The sequence below is a fragment of the Hippoglossus stenolepis genome, chromosome 14, assembly GCF_022539355.2.
Source record: "Hippoglossus stenolepis isolate QCI-W04-F060 chromosome 14, HSTE1.2, whole genome shotgun sequence".
Lineage (NCBI taxonomy): Eukaryota > Metazoa > Chordata > Actinopteri > Pleuronectiformes > Pleuronectidae > Hippoglossus > Hippoglossus stenolepis.
The window spans coordinates 8,164,694-8,179,056 of NC_061496.1; the positions used below are offsets into that span (position 1 = coordinate 8,164,694).

General features: G+C 41.2%; 2 protein-coding genes across 3 annotated transcripts; both read left to right on the top strand.

Moving 5' to 3' along the window:
* Positions 1–218: 218 nt before the first annotated feature.
* Positions 219–4,030, top strand: babam1 (BRISC and BRCA1 A complex member 1). 2 transcript variants are annotated; one of them, XM_035176935.1, is made up of 9 exons: positions 219–355; positions 993–1,438; positions 1,541–1,599; positions 1,688–1,808; positions 1,927–2,005; positions 2,103–2,130; positions 2,225–2,354; positions 2,451–2,537; positions 3,059–4,030. In XM_035176935.1, the coding sequence occupies exons 2-9, from the start codon at positions 1,007–1,009 to the stop codon at positions 3,257–3,259; spliced, it is 1,137 nt and encodes a 378-aa protein (XP_035032826.1). In that variant the 5' UTR covers positions 219–355; positions 993–1,006; the 3' UTR covers positions 3,260–4,030. The 2 variants fall into 2 exon arrangements, with proteins under 2 accessions (XP_035032826.1, XP_035032827.1); XM_035176936.1 differs by having other exon boundaries at positions 2,106–2,130.
* A 2,100-nt stretch (positions 4,031–6,130) lies between these two features.
* Positions 6,131–12,295, top strand: plvapb (plasmalemma vesicle associated protein b). Its single transcript, XM_035175707.2, has 9 exons — positions 6,131–6,586; positions 6,916–7,092; positions 7,312–7,402; positions 7,960–8,161; positions 8,353–8,572; positions 10,639–10,788; positions 10,997–11,119; positions 11,603–11,707; positions 11,956–12,295. Exons 1-9 carry the CDS (start codon positions 6,383–6,385, stop codon positions 11,962–11,964), a joined length of 1,281 nt encoding a protein of 426 aa, XP_035031598.1. The 5' UTR covers positions 6,131–6,382; the 3' UTR covers positions 11,965–12,295.
* The last annotated feature ends 2,068 nt before the right edge of the window (positions 12,296–14,363 follow it).

Sequence of the window (14,363 nt, forward strand, 5' to 3'; positions counted from 1 at the left end):
TCATTATCATTATTTTACCTTTTCTAAAAACCAATCTGGAGCAGATATTATTTACAAAACCATGTGTGATTATAAGCAGCTATTTTTTAAATGTGTTTTTAATGTTTTAATGTGTTTTATACTATAATTACTCCCGTGGTATAGTAATAATACAAATATTGCAGATGAGGTTTGCTAAGCCTTTAAACTCCATTACCCATAAGCCCATGAGACTTCGTAGTTCCGGGTTTGGTCATTTCCGGTCAGGAAGTTATCGGTTCAAAACAGTTGTTAGCTCGTCGTAGAAATATTTTGCGACTTTCAATGAGTGTCACGTTAATTACGTTATAGACTTTTTCCGCTTCCTGTTATTAACGTAAGTCTACGATCTTCATTTTAACCCCAACACGTTTCACACGTCACAACTCGCCTGCGTAGACGTATTTTAAATGATAGCCAACTAATGCTAATGCTAGCAGCTCAGATGCTACTGTCACTAACATCTCTGCTCCACCAGCTGTGATGAATGTTTGTTAGCTCGTGGCCTCGGTGTCAGTTTCTATGTGAACTTCTCCTCAATTAATGTGATAGTCTCTACTTCCGCTTTGTGAATCGCACCTTTTATTCTGTAGCGTTGCTTTTACTGACATGTTGAAGTGTGATGATGAACTTTGCATCGACTCGGTGTGATGAGGTCATTCCTGCAGCTTCATTGTGATCATGTCATGTGTTGAACTCTTCTTTAGATTTAGAAGTTAAAACCTTTCTTTTATATTTACAACTGTGATTTAACTGTAGCTGGATTTAGGTTTTAATGTAAGTGGATGGGAGCCAGAGTGTCAGTCGCCCTCTGATGAAAATTAACGTATCAAATATGTCAACATTTTCTTAGCGATTTTTAGGAGGTGTAATCAACTTCTGGACAGGAAGTTTAAATGTTCAGGAAGTTCCCGTTAAAAAGATTCTCTGCATCGCCAAACTAACTCATGAACTCATCCTCTCCACATCCTTAGTAACCTCTGTAACCATGGAGACACCAGAGCCCGGGCCAGCGGATGGAGAGGAGCGTCTGGTGGAGCTGCGACCTCGGACACGCTCCAACCCTGAAGGGGCTGAGGACCGCCGCAGCAGCACCGGCAGCCTGGGCGGGAACAGCAACCCGAACATTTCTCAGCCTGCGGTGGGCAGTCGGGTGGAGGGGGAGGGCGAGGCGTCGACCAGCGACAGTCCTCCGAGCTCGACCACCACGACTGTCTCAACAGCCGCAGCCCAGACCGTGGTTCCTCCTGCGGCTGCAGTGGCGGCTGCAGCCGGTCCCGCGGCGCCCCTGTCCACCGTAGCTGCTGCAGCCAAAGAGAGGCCGAAGCCCACACAGCAGCAGCCCGCGCTGACGGCCTCCGTCCCTCCACCAGCTGAGTACCAGCTCCGTGTCCCCCGTGTCAACTGCCCAGAGAAAGTGGTAGGTCCACGCTACAGTTATGATTTGTGATTCTCTACATCAATTTAAAACTATTACTCAGCCTAAAGTTTATTTTATCCTGTGTTGTCTTACTTGTTTCAGATTATCTGCTTAGACCTTTCTGAAGAGATGTCATTGCCGAAGCTAGAATCTTTTAATGGGTAAGTTTCATTTGGATAAATTAATATTTCACTGTGTTAATGCTTCATGTTTGTCGTCACTGCCTGATTTGACTGACTTTCCCTTTAGGTCTAAAGCAAATGCCCTGAACATTTCTCAGAAGATGATCGAGATGTTTGTCAGAACTAAACACAAGATCGACAAAAGGCACGAGTTTGCCCTGGTTGTAGTCAATGATGATGCCCTATGGGTGAGTCCTGGAGCTCTTTAATCTCTTCCAGATGTTTACATGTAATGTCTGTATCTGTGCACTATGCACCCCCCCCTGTTTGTTGTTACATTACAATTGTCTGTTTCTTCTTGTGTAGTTGTCAGGCTTCACGTCTGACCCCAGGGAGCTGTGCAGCTGTCTCTACGATCTGGAGACTAACATGTGCGAGTCCTTCAGTATCCTTTAATTCTTAAACAATTAAATTACATTTCATGCCACAAGGGCAGTAAAGGAATTGTAGTTCTTATCAGTTTGAGCCTTAACTATCTTCCGTAGACCTGGAAGATCTTCTTAATGTGATGTAAGTACTGTCTGAATAAAACCCTTTTTGGTCTCATAAAACACATGAAAGGTGATTTCACCGTGGGTCATATCGTCTGCTCTTCTTTTTCTAGCCGCCAGAAGATCGAGCTTCCGTTGATGGAGAATGTTCAGACCATCCCGCCTCCTTACGTGGTGCGGACCGTGCTCATCTACAGCCGACAAGCGGGACAGCTTCAGTTCAACCCTTCTGAGGCTGTGAGTGTAAGTACAACACTACTGATCTGTGCTAATGTATTTAGTTTACTGTTGGCTGCTTTGAGCCGTGACATTCTCTCTTGTTCTTGTCTCCTGCTACAGAAAATGCTCCAGTCTCCATATTTTTTCTTTGATGTGGTCTATCTGCACAACGGGGTGGAGGAGCAGGGCGAAGACACAAGCTGGAGGGTGAGTGGAACAGCTGCTGGAGTCGGTTTTATCTGTGGTTAGTTACATGACTCAATTCAGTGGTTTGGATCAGGTTTGTCAAGTCTCATGAGATTACTATGAATTCAGATTTGATGGGTCAATTTTCTCTACACTGCCAGTTCCTGTATGCATTGGGCCATATGTCTGCTTCTAGTCAAGTTTATGTGTAAACTAAATTCTTTCTAGTCAGCCTGCTGGCTTGTTTATGAACAGGTGGAATGATAAGTGAGGATGATACTCGTGGTTAAAGCCAATTGCGCTGTGTGATGAAACTTATTCAAATTTAAGACAGTGGGAGTTTAACAGACAAGGAACAAGAATATTTTCACTTTAGTTTTGTATTTCCATCGCTTGTTTATGGTAAGTGGTGCGAGAAGGGGCTTCAAAGGCATGAAGAGCTGAGTTAACTATTCGTTTTTTTCCATATGATCAATCTAAATGATTCCCAGGTGTATTTCTGCTTCTTTGACACTCACTGAATTAACATTTTCTGTCTCCAGGACAACTACACCTCTTTCTGCAACCTGGACTCGAAGGGCGTGTGCTATCACTTTGAGGTTTCCCTGAGCGGACCGGCCATCGAGCTGCACAACTGCATGGCCAAACTTCTGGCTCACCCCTTACAGAGACCCTTCCAGAGTCATGCGTCGTACAGTCTGCTTGAGGGGGACGATCCCCAGGACATTGAGGCAACAGTCTGAAAAACGGGACGCACTCACAAAGCACTGCTTCTCTGTGAAATGTACACACTGTAGCTCAACAGAAAAGGGCCTGGGGGAGTGTTTCCAAGTACAAGTCATACTGAAGGTAGTTTCCCATTTCCTGTGACAGAGCAAGTCACCAAGTAGGTGACTATCAACACCATCATGGTGTTACAGTAAATTAGTCATTTATTGTTCTACGGTGGGGAAATGATAAAACAATCTTGTTGTTAGCGGGAAAAAATCTGAGTTGTCTGGAGGTATCCTGGGGATGAACAGGATGTCAGAGATTCCAGGAGATGGACATGAGTCAAAAGAGAAGATTAGGAAAGAATAAATAAGTAAAATAGAAGCATACAACTTTCTCAAACACATACTCCCTTACTGTTTGTTTTTCTAATAATGATGAACTGAATCATGGAGGCTACAACTTCTGTAATATTTCCTTCCCCTTGTTAGTTTGTAATTTTTCCACCTTTTGTTGCCTTTTTTTAAATCTATTTTTATTTTATTTTACATGGGGTTGCTTTTAATAAGTGTTCACGTGTCACTCCTGTATGTTACACAGACAGTGAAAGTATGTACAGTAATATAAATGTGGCCTCGTTTGATTTAGATCGTTTTCCCCTTGAAGGATCTCTGTGGCTTCAGTGGGTAAATAGTGAAAAGGGCCCTGGCTCAGTCCGCCTGGCTGCACTTGAAACACGTTGTATAGATGAGCTTTTTGAAACTGTTCCTGGATATTAAACAAAAAAGACGTGTTGAATCATATTTTTCGTGTTCGTGTACAGTTTGTGTTGAATTGTGTTTTTGTGCTTGCTGCTGTTCTGTCAGGAGATGGCAGCAGAATCCCTCGTGAGAGAAAACCCACTGAATTCAAACTCCTCTTCAGAACACTGGTGGTCTGTGGGAGGAAGGGGGGTTCTTATTCCTATGTATATCTTTTATATTCTATACTGGCCATTTCGATATAATTCATTTGCTTTGATCAGTGTTGAGGTGATTTAGTTTAGTTTTCTACTTAAATCCTCACTCGCTCCCTTTGCTGAGTCCAGATCTCTGCATGACAGAGTGATTAAGCCGCTTTTGCATCTATTGTTGAAAATCTTATCTCTTATCCACCTATAGCGCGAATATTACTTCAGTGTCAACTATATATTTTCCTGTCCCCCTAAAGGTCTGTGGACTTATGAGGGGATTTTATCTCAGGCTACACTCATTAGGTTTCCTGTTTTTGTCCAGAGGTTGATCCGACATCTGTCCCGACTCCTGATAGTCACTCATCTTCTGTCACTCTAACGTACCTTCATAAATTAGTTTTTATCCGGTGAGGACAGGTTGTCACGGGGACAATGGGGAGCAGGAAAACCCTGGGCTCCGAGGACCTTTCCCCTTTCACACCCTTCCCCAGGCAGAGTCGACTGTTCCTCACGTCATCAGTGTGGACAACAGTGCGAGAGGGGGGGTGGATCCATTACATCTGTACTGCAGGGAGAATTTGTTATTCCCTCATCCCAGAAGAATGACAGGTCCCTATTGTTTTCATTCCTTCACTCCTCCGCAGCCACGACTCCTTTCCGTGCCGGCTTGGAACAGGATATGGTGGAATTTTTTGGGGGGTTGGTTATTTTTTTTTCTTCTTCTTCTTTTTTTTACTTCTTAAATGGTTTACATTGTTCATCTGGAATTCTACAACAATCTGTAGCAGCTATATTTAAATGTGAAGTCACGGATGATCTTTTCTGGTTTCTGGTTTCTATCGCATGCAAACTGTGGTGGAAAACAACCAGGTACATTTACTCAAGTACTGTACATTTACTACAGTTTTGTCATACTTGTCCTTTACTTGAGTATTTGCTTTTGAGGCTATGTAATACCTCTGCTCCACCACAGTTCAGAGGTCATACTTTTTACTGTATTTTTCATTCTACTCCAATTATGTGACGATTATAGTCACAAGTAATTTTTCAGGTGAAATTTTAAGATTTACAACACGATCAACTTAAAACTATGATATATTATTATGGGCTGAAACCCCCAATTAACCTCTGAGATGCTCCTGTGACAGATCTGTTTGTTGGCCCCTCCTTCATTCTGTACCCAAGACCCAGAGATCAACCAGTGCTCCTGGAACACTGTGGTCCTGTAGGAGCACAGTATGAACTGGAAAGTAGAGTTTGACACAAATAAGGATCAGAACTCAGTTCAGTTTATATTAAATTTCAGAGGTGCACATTCTTAAATACATTTGGAATTTGATCAAACCACATACAACCAATAGCAAGTGTTGCAAAGACAAATCTTGTTTACATAACTCGTACATCTTTGAATTTTCCAAATTTCATGTATTTTTTATGTTATGTTAATTCTTTAATACATTTTATTGGACTAGGTTTTTCAATGAGAGAGAAGGACTAATTATAAATATATACATCCATTATCTTTACCACTCCTAGTTGGGTTTAAGGTGGGGTACACCCATGGTACACCCTGGACAGATCCACCTGTCCATCACGGGGCCACAATACAGAGACAAACAACCATTCACACTTACAGACAATTTAAATTCTCCAATTAACCAAACCTCCACCCGAATGTCTTTGGAAAAGTGATAATTGTAATTATACATGTTTTTTAAGTATTCAAACCTTTTTAAAGAAAATACCTCCCAGTAACAAATGATTACTCTGTGACATTAGTCTATTTGTTCCTCACAGTAGGAAAACGTGTGGTTTGTTCTGTGGTTGAGTTGGAGGCAGTAACTGTGACAGAGGTCGGGAGGGGAGGGAGGGAGGGAGGGGAGAGAGGGAGGTGAGGTGAGGGCTGGGCCAGGATGGCCTGGAAGTGTGCCTCCAGCAGCATTTATAAACATGGCCCCCTGACAGACCTGAGGGTCATTGTTTACATCCATCTTTACGTGCCATTTCTGGTTGTATGTCTCTGGCACCCTGACAGTGCAGCTGCAGGAGACCGTCCGGCTTCCTCCTCTTCTGTGTGACAGCGGTGATCTTGAAGACTCTGTACCTGTTCTCCAGGGAAGAACACATCAGCTGGAAGCAACCAAAATAATTCCTGTTTAGATCTTCTGAACACCCAGCTGCCACCATTTCTCCTCCAACAGCCATGTACAGCTCCAGCTACTCCCAGGCCAAGTTTGGCCTGGAGGCAAGGGAGCCCCTGCACAAGCCCAAAGGAAAGAGCTGTGGCTACTACATGAGGATCGTCTTCTTCTTCTCCTCCCTGATCCAGTCCCTCATCATCGTGAGTCTGGTGCTTTTCCTCATCTATGGACAGCCAGAGAAGTCTGCAGAGGAGAAGAGGGTCGAGGTCAGTGGTTTCTTCTTGTTCAGAGAATCTATAGAGATACGAGCAGAGAAATCTCAGTTTGATTATCTTAGATATTAAAGATCATCTCCTGACTTGTTTTAAGACGAATACTTACATTTGAATTATATTTTTGTATTCTTATATTTTTCTATTCCCATAGAAAACATTATAATCATATCTATTTCAAAGTTAAGTAACATTAAACAAACCATGTTTTTTGTGGAATGATCTTTCAGACCATTGTTAGGCTTTAAAAATGAGATGGACTTATTGTCCACATGTGAAAAACAGTGATGATGATGCTGAGTGATGTGATTGTTCCTCTGAAGGACCTGGAGCTGAACTTTAACAGACTGAGTGAGATCAACATCCAGCTGAGGAAGGAGAAGGGCGAGCTGGGAGCTCAGCTGGCAGCTCGCACAGGAGAGAAAGCTGCACTGGAGAAGGAGTTGGCAAAGCTGAAGACTGACGCCAACAACACAGAACATCAGCTCAAGAGTAAAGTGGTGAGTGGATGATTAATATGGAAAAGATCTAAAAAGAAAAATTACCGAGAAGCAACAAGCCACAAACTGTCAAGTAGTTTTTAACACGGCTTATCAAATCTTTGAAAATTAAGATTGAAAGGTTTACTTTGAATCCCTAGTTTTCTTTGTGTCACCATGGTTTTAGTTATAAGCCACAAAGCATGAATAATGTTATGTCATCTTTTCTTCCATGCACAGGCTGCCTGTGAGAAAGCCAGTGCAACAACACTCAGCATTCTGCGGCGTCCCACTTCTCCGATCCAGCTCCCGGTTCCCGTCACCAGCAGCAGTATGTGATACCAGACTAATACTGTGCTGTTTACTAATAAGTGAAATAATGTTAAAATAGAGACTGGACAGAATGATTCTATGGCTAAAGTGTTTCAGATACAGATAAATAAAAATGAATATAGGTACGACTTTCTAAAGGGTCCATAGCTTCTAATAAATGTTAATAAGTTATTTATTAATGGTTTGTAAATCAGCTTTAAGACAGTAATAAGGTTTTGAGTCTCAGGTTTGGGAAAATATCTCTGGCTGTTATTTAACAGATTGGTTTAATTGATGGTTTATATTTATTTATTAATGATTTATTAACATTTATATCAACAAATCTGTTGATTTATTAGAAAAAAAAGAAGTATTTCTTGTTAATCTTTAATAGCTGATCTATAAGGCATTGTTAAATTATTTATTAGAAATGAATAATGCCATTATTTACAACTTGTAAACCCTCTGTAAAGTGTGATCTATTAGAAACTGTATTAATATTTTCAGAAAATTGAATGAGTATAATTTTCCCATTTAATGTTTCCTGTGTAAACTCGGTTCTTCTCTTCTCTCCAGGTGAATTAAGAACAATGCAGAGCCTCAACGCTCAGCAGAAAGCAATGATCAACCTCATCCAGGCAAACTTCACCCAGATGGTTCAGTACCTGAGCCAAGAGAGAGACAATGCCCTCAAAGACCGGGACACACACCACCAGGACGCCATCAGCCTGCGCAGGGAGAACACCATGGTGAAGGAGCACCTCACCACCTACACCAGGTACAGTGCTGTGTGTGTGTGTGTGTGTGTGTGTGTGTGTGTGTGTGTGTGTGTGTGTGTGTGTGTGTGTGTGTGTGTGTGTGTGTGTGTGTGTGTGTGTGTGTGTGTGTGTGTGTGTGTGTGTCTGCTCACTGTGTGTATCTGGAAATACTGAGATTAAAGGGCTTTTTATTATTGGTTTCTTTTCCCAGGAAGTGCAAAGAGGACTTTGCGAAGTCTTTGGACGGGATCACGACGGTGACCAGGGATTTCCTGAACCGCATCAACAACCTGTTCCCGCAGCAGCTGACCTTTCACCTCACGTGTGACAGCCAGCACGAGCAGATGGAGAAGATAAGAAACAGCTGCACCAACCTGTCCAGAGACGTGGAGAACAAGTTCCAGATATATCTGGACAAAGTGGGCAACAAGGTGCGTGAATGTTTCGTCATTAAAGTGTGAGTGTGTGATCCTTGACGTTATTATTTGAGATAACAGATGGACGGACTAGAAACTTGTAGGTAAGGGGCAGAGAAATAGCTTCTTTTATTAATAGAAACTAGATCAACAGGTAGAAGAGGAATTTAGATCCTCAACACCTACTCGGCTATAAGTATGCAAACATCAGCAAAATGTACTTATAGTACCGAAAGTAGAAGTACTGTACTTGTTCTGTAGACATATAGTATGTAATGTATATCAAAATGATACTGATGTATTCATGTATAAAAGACCTTTTACTGCTGATGGTGGCAGGGGTTGGATCCCTCAAAGGGTCAGAAGGAAAGTCTGAGGGTCCTGAGATGATTCACAGGATAAGAAGGGGTTCAAGTTTTATATTTAAAGTTTTTATTGAGGCTTAAACTGTTTAACTTGAATCATAAGAGAGATTTAGAGGCATTTTAAACGTTATATTTGTTTGTTATTTTCCACTAATGTCTGCAGATGATATAGAGCACAACAGGAAAGATTCCCATCACTGATTTTCAACAAAATAAACCATGTAAGGAGTGAAAGCAGAAAAATACCACCAACCAAAAAACAAAGAAATTAAATTCCACCACATCCTGTTTAAAACAGGTTTGAGTGACTACATGCTGTGGTGCCACCTCTGTTTCTGTTGGTTTAACTGTTCACAGTGGATATTTCTCTCTATCGTGAAAAGCTGGTGGAATATTCCAAACAACCAACTGAATGGGAAACCGGCTCCTCCAGGGAGGAAGTCTGAGCGCAGCATCATTCGTGATAAATCTAGTTAAAGAGAGACACATCCTCTGAGGTGAAGTCAGGGTCAAAGCAGAGGTGAAGTGTGTGTCTCTGCTGATACAGCAGCAGCAACACAAACACCTCAGCAAGTAGGTTGAAGCAATATTTAATTTGGGTGCGAAACTCACTGAGGGATCAGGAGTTGTTTATCTGAGATCATCTTTATCAGTTATTTTCATGCAGAAAGATCCAAACTCAACTTCAATGAAAACAATCAATTTAACTTTCTTTTGTCTCCTTTTTGTCGGGTGAAGATGGTTCTCATGAGCATTTTAAGATAAAAATATATTTATTAATTAATGTTTATTTTTATAGGGAAGAGTATATAACACATGGATATAAATGTGATATCATCAAGGCTGCTTGTGTTTTAGTTGGGAAACTTAGAACCAGTTCGACAAACATTAAATCTTTAATCCGACATCTGACCTGGGCCGAGTCCTGGGAAAAAGCGGGTCATGACATAAGCTGAGTTTTCAAACCGTACATTAAAACTTACGGAACCTTTACGTTACGTTCAGCTCCATATTTGGTCAAACGTAAGAAGCCGTCATCAGCGTCCGAGGCAGTAAACAGTTGATTTAGAGCAACAATAACATGTTTTGGTTCCTCTCGGACACAGTGAGCATAGATTCTGTTCTTACTTCAGCTACAAAGCCTGAACACCAGCATGACGTTGAGGAAAAGGATTTGCATCGCCAACATTCAGATAGAAATAGGCACACGGGCAACAAAAACAGGTACGATTATGTAAAGGCGCCATCTGGAAACACATTTGCTACAGAGAGTCTGACACATTGTTCAACTAAAGCCCATTATCTCTCTCTCTCTCTCTGCCATCCTCTCTGCTGACGTGTCCAACAAAGCAACTAGAAGGGCACTCAGTAGAGAGCACACCTCCACCAAGGCCCAACTGTCCCCGTCAATTCAATCATCCAAGATCAAGATCCATAAATTATTCTCTGGGAAATCAAATGGCTTATGTCCCAATTTTAAAGACGGTGGAAAACAAAAATCCTGGGTTCACCACTTGGTCCAGATCCAAACCAAAGTTGAGTGATTTCTTGCATGTCCCATCCTTCTGCTAGGTTTTGAGGGAATCTGTTTTTTCATAATCCTGCTTACAAACAAACAAACAAACAAACCAGGGGCGAAAACCAAACCGCCTTGGCCGAGGTAAAAACAATATTTAAACTGGAATTTTATTGATTTGAATGATTTTCTTGGTCCAGGTGTCAGAGATCCAGGCCCTGTCCAGTCGTCTGGAGGTGCAGACGATACATTTGTCGTCCGATCTGCAGCAGTGTGAGCAGAATCGCAGCAAGACCATCGCCGAGGCGGCCGGGCAGCTGCAGCTCAAGCAAAGGACTCATGACGACCAGGTAGATTTGACCTGAGCTGGGATGTGCACTGTGTTCGGATGTGTGTGTGGCTGGGAAGTGGAGAGATCCATGGAACAACAGTCCTTCCTCAGGATCTGGTTATAAAACTACGAGTGACATTATAAAATCTACTGTATATGATAATCTCCTCCTGTTTTATGTGATAAAAAAGAAATGTTTCCCATTAACACATGAATATTTTGTTCAGGTTGAAAAGCTACTGATGGAGCAGAACAGGTTGAGGAATGAGAAGAAGCTGCTGGAAGATCGTTTGGGCCTAAAAGAGCAAGAAGTCAAGACCCTAATGCAAATTGCTCAATCCGCTCTTAAGGTAAAATAAACACAGATGATAAATATAAAGGACACAGAGGATATATAACCACTTTGTTATTTTGTCTGACATGAAATTAATGAGGGAGAGGAAGTGCAGAATGAAACCATCATTCACATGTGACAGAAATTCATTTTCGTGCCCAAATAAAGTGTTAAACAGGTTCAAAGATCCACTGCTTCAACCTTCAGGCTAAATGTCCTGAAAGCACAAACTTATAAATAAATATCTTATCTCATAAATAAGATTTCCTCCACTGGTTATACTGACATCAGAGCAGAGGTCAGGTTGTGCACGTGACCTGTAGCAGATAAGAGGAGTCTGAACGCTGCAGCAGCCGGAAGGACGGACGAGGAGAGATAACAAAGGGAAACAGATCTTCAGTCATGAGTCATCTCTGATTCCACAGTTATGGGTGAACGGTGCAGGTGTTCATGAAGAGTCTGAGAAGCTGTGTTTAATAAAACCATCTTGTCCTTGCAGCCTGGTGTTCCTAAACTGGGAGGCCTTCAGGCTGCGTCCCAGCAGGACAGACAGACTGTGCCTAACTGGTCTAACGGGGCAAAAGGCATCAACAAACCTGCAACGGTAAACTACAAGAGAAACTTACAAATCTGCTATTTATTTTTTTTATTCATTGTAAGAAGCAATTTACACACGACACGATTACTGAGCAGTTACACATTCATTCGTGCACCATTTCTTGATGCATTATTGTAAATAAAATGTTATTCTGCAAACTGCATCAACTTTAATTCAAGTATTCTTGATTTGACACATTTTATTGTATCACCTCATTGATGGTTAATCATGGTTGTTAACGTTTTGTCTTCCAGGGGAGATGAGAGGAAGCAGCAGAGTGTATATATTAATATCCTGATCCCCCCCCCACTCCATCAAACACAACCTGTAAATACTCAGCTTCCTCTTTAATGACACAGTTGCTGTGGTGCATGCTTTGTTTAGCTCTGCTTTAAGCTGAAGGCTCCTTTGTGTTTTTACTCGTGTTTGAGCTCATTTACTGTGAAAAGTCTTTGTATCTTTACTCTCAGGTAAATGTCAATGGTGTAAATATTTTCTCTCTTGTGTGTCACTCACTGTGATTGATGTAGTTTAACAAATGACACTGGAAATTCTTTTTATTGCCATGGAATTAAAAAATGAAATGAACCCAAACAACTGTTCTGTCCCCGGCGTCTTTGTGACAGTAAAAATACAACAAAGACTTTGGGCAGCAGCCGCTCACTCGTCTGCTATAAACAGAATATTCTCAAAATAGCTGGATTTGTGTTTCCTGCTGGTTCACACGTTTGAGTTTCTACCTCAGCCCGGATGATGATACACACATCGAGTCATAAACTCGTCATCACAGACTCGTCGGTCATCCTAAACAATGTACAGAGGGAAAAACCAAGAGGAAGAAATGAGGCGTGAATCAGACGGATGGTTGTAGTTTTTATCGCTAACTGAACACAGACGAGTTTGGACTGCGAGTTTATTCATTGGCACTTTTATGGTGCATTTCAGGACAGTAGCTGTTGTATGAACTGCCCTCAAGCTTTACTACTTCCTTTTCCTCTCATGAGCACAAAGCCATGAGCACATCCAGTCAGCTGGTGTTTGCTGTTGTAGGAATGTGTTCGATCATAAATCCATAAAAAACTAAAATCATTTTTGTAATAAACCATGTTTCCAGTATGAAACAACAGGAGACAGAATGAATATAAATGTAAAATAAAACAAATACACATATTTATGGGGGCAGGTGCTTTAACTTGTCATGTTTAAGAGTTGATGTGGTTGGTAATAATTTTAGTGTCTGAAATGTGCATTATCACATTTGACGTAAATGTGGGAATCATATAAACAACGAGAGGGATTCTCAGAGAGGAAAAACAGCACCAGGACCAGGACGGACGACTTTATCACCACATGGCACGTGTTGACATAGTGAAAGAAAAGGATCCACCCGTTTATCTGGATCGGCTCCAAAACCTGATGGGTTCTTCCTTAGGTCAAGCCAAAACGTAAGAGGAAGTAAACACCTCAAATGATGTTTTCAATCATTTTAAAATGTATTGGCTCGAGCTCCTCTGTGACCCTCAAAGTATTTTCTGTCGACACTGCTGAGCTACAGCCAATGGATGGACGTCATTTCTTACATTGTGAAACTGACGGTAGCAGTTATATTTTCTTACTCATGTCAAAAATTCCTGAGAACACCTGACGTCTGCACTTTAAACGATAGAATTTCCCCAAGCATCAGACGGACGTGGAAAAATAAAATTCTCATCTGGATAGTACAAATATTTGAGATGCCTTCCATGTTGCATAAGAACACATTAAAGTAAACTCACTGTACTGAGTGTTACAGGTGAGTCAGCCTGTCTCCTCTCCTGAGGAAATCCTTTGTTTTCAGTCTCATGACACACACACACACACACACACACACACACACCTCGACTCTACACGGGTACAGGGTGGAACTGGCTGTACTGGACCTGGTTGTTTCAACCCCACATCTCTAGAGGGACATTAACCAGAACCACAGGAAACTGACAGGACAGAAACTAACAGCTCCGGCTGTTTGTCAGTGCTGAACAACAGTCTGACACACAAATGGGTCGAGTCAACTCCCCAAATATTTATTTTACACATTTAAAAGTACAAATGTATTATATTTATTATGAAAAACCATTCATATTGTATAATAAATTTGTCTGTTTGACATTTGCATTTTGATGAATTAAATGTATATATATAGTCACACATATCAAGTGATTTTTAACTTTATTCAAACTTTATTCCATTTAAGTGTATTGGTCAGTTGGTTAATCAAGACTGAAATCCAATGAATCAGTGGAGAGATCAGTCAATTAACTGTTAATGCTAACATGCTATGATGTTTATCTCAGTATAGCATGCTAATACTTGCTAATAAACAAACAATACAGCTGAGGTTGAGGTAAATATCATTATATCTGATCAAAGAAGTGTAAAAACTTCACCTGGTGCTTGACGATAAGTGGAGCGATCACCAAAACGTTGCCAATGCTAACATGCAGATGTTTAACAGGTATGATGTTTATCATGTTAGCCATCTTAGTGTAGCGTTAGTTTATTTGGCTAAAGATCACTGAAGTTAATCAAATTGATCCTTAAGGGGCGATAAATGTCTGTATTTCTTTTGGTAAATCATTTAATAGTTGTTCAGATATTTTAGTTGGAGCTGAGGTGGTGTTAC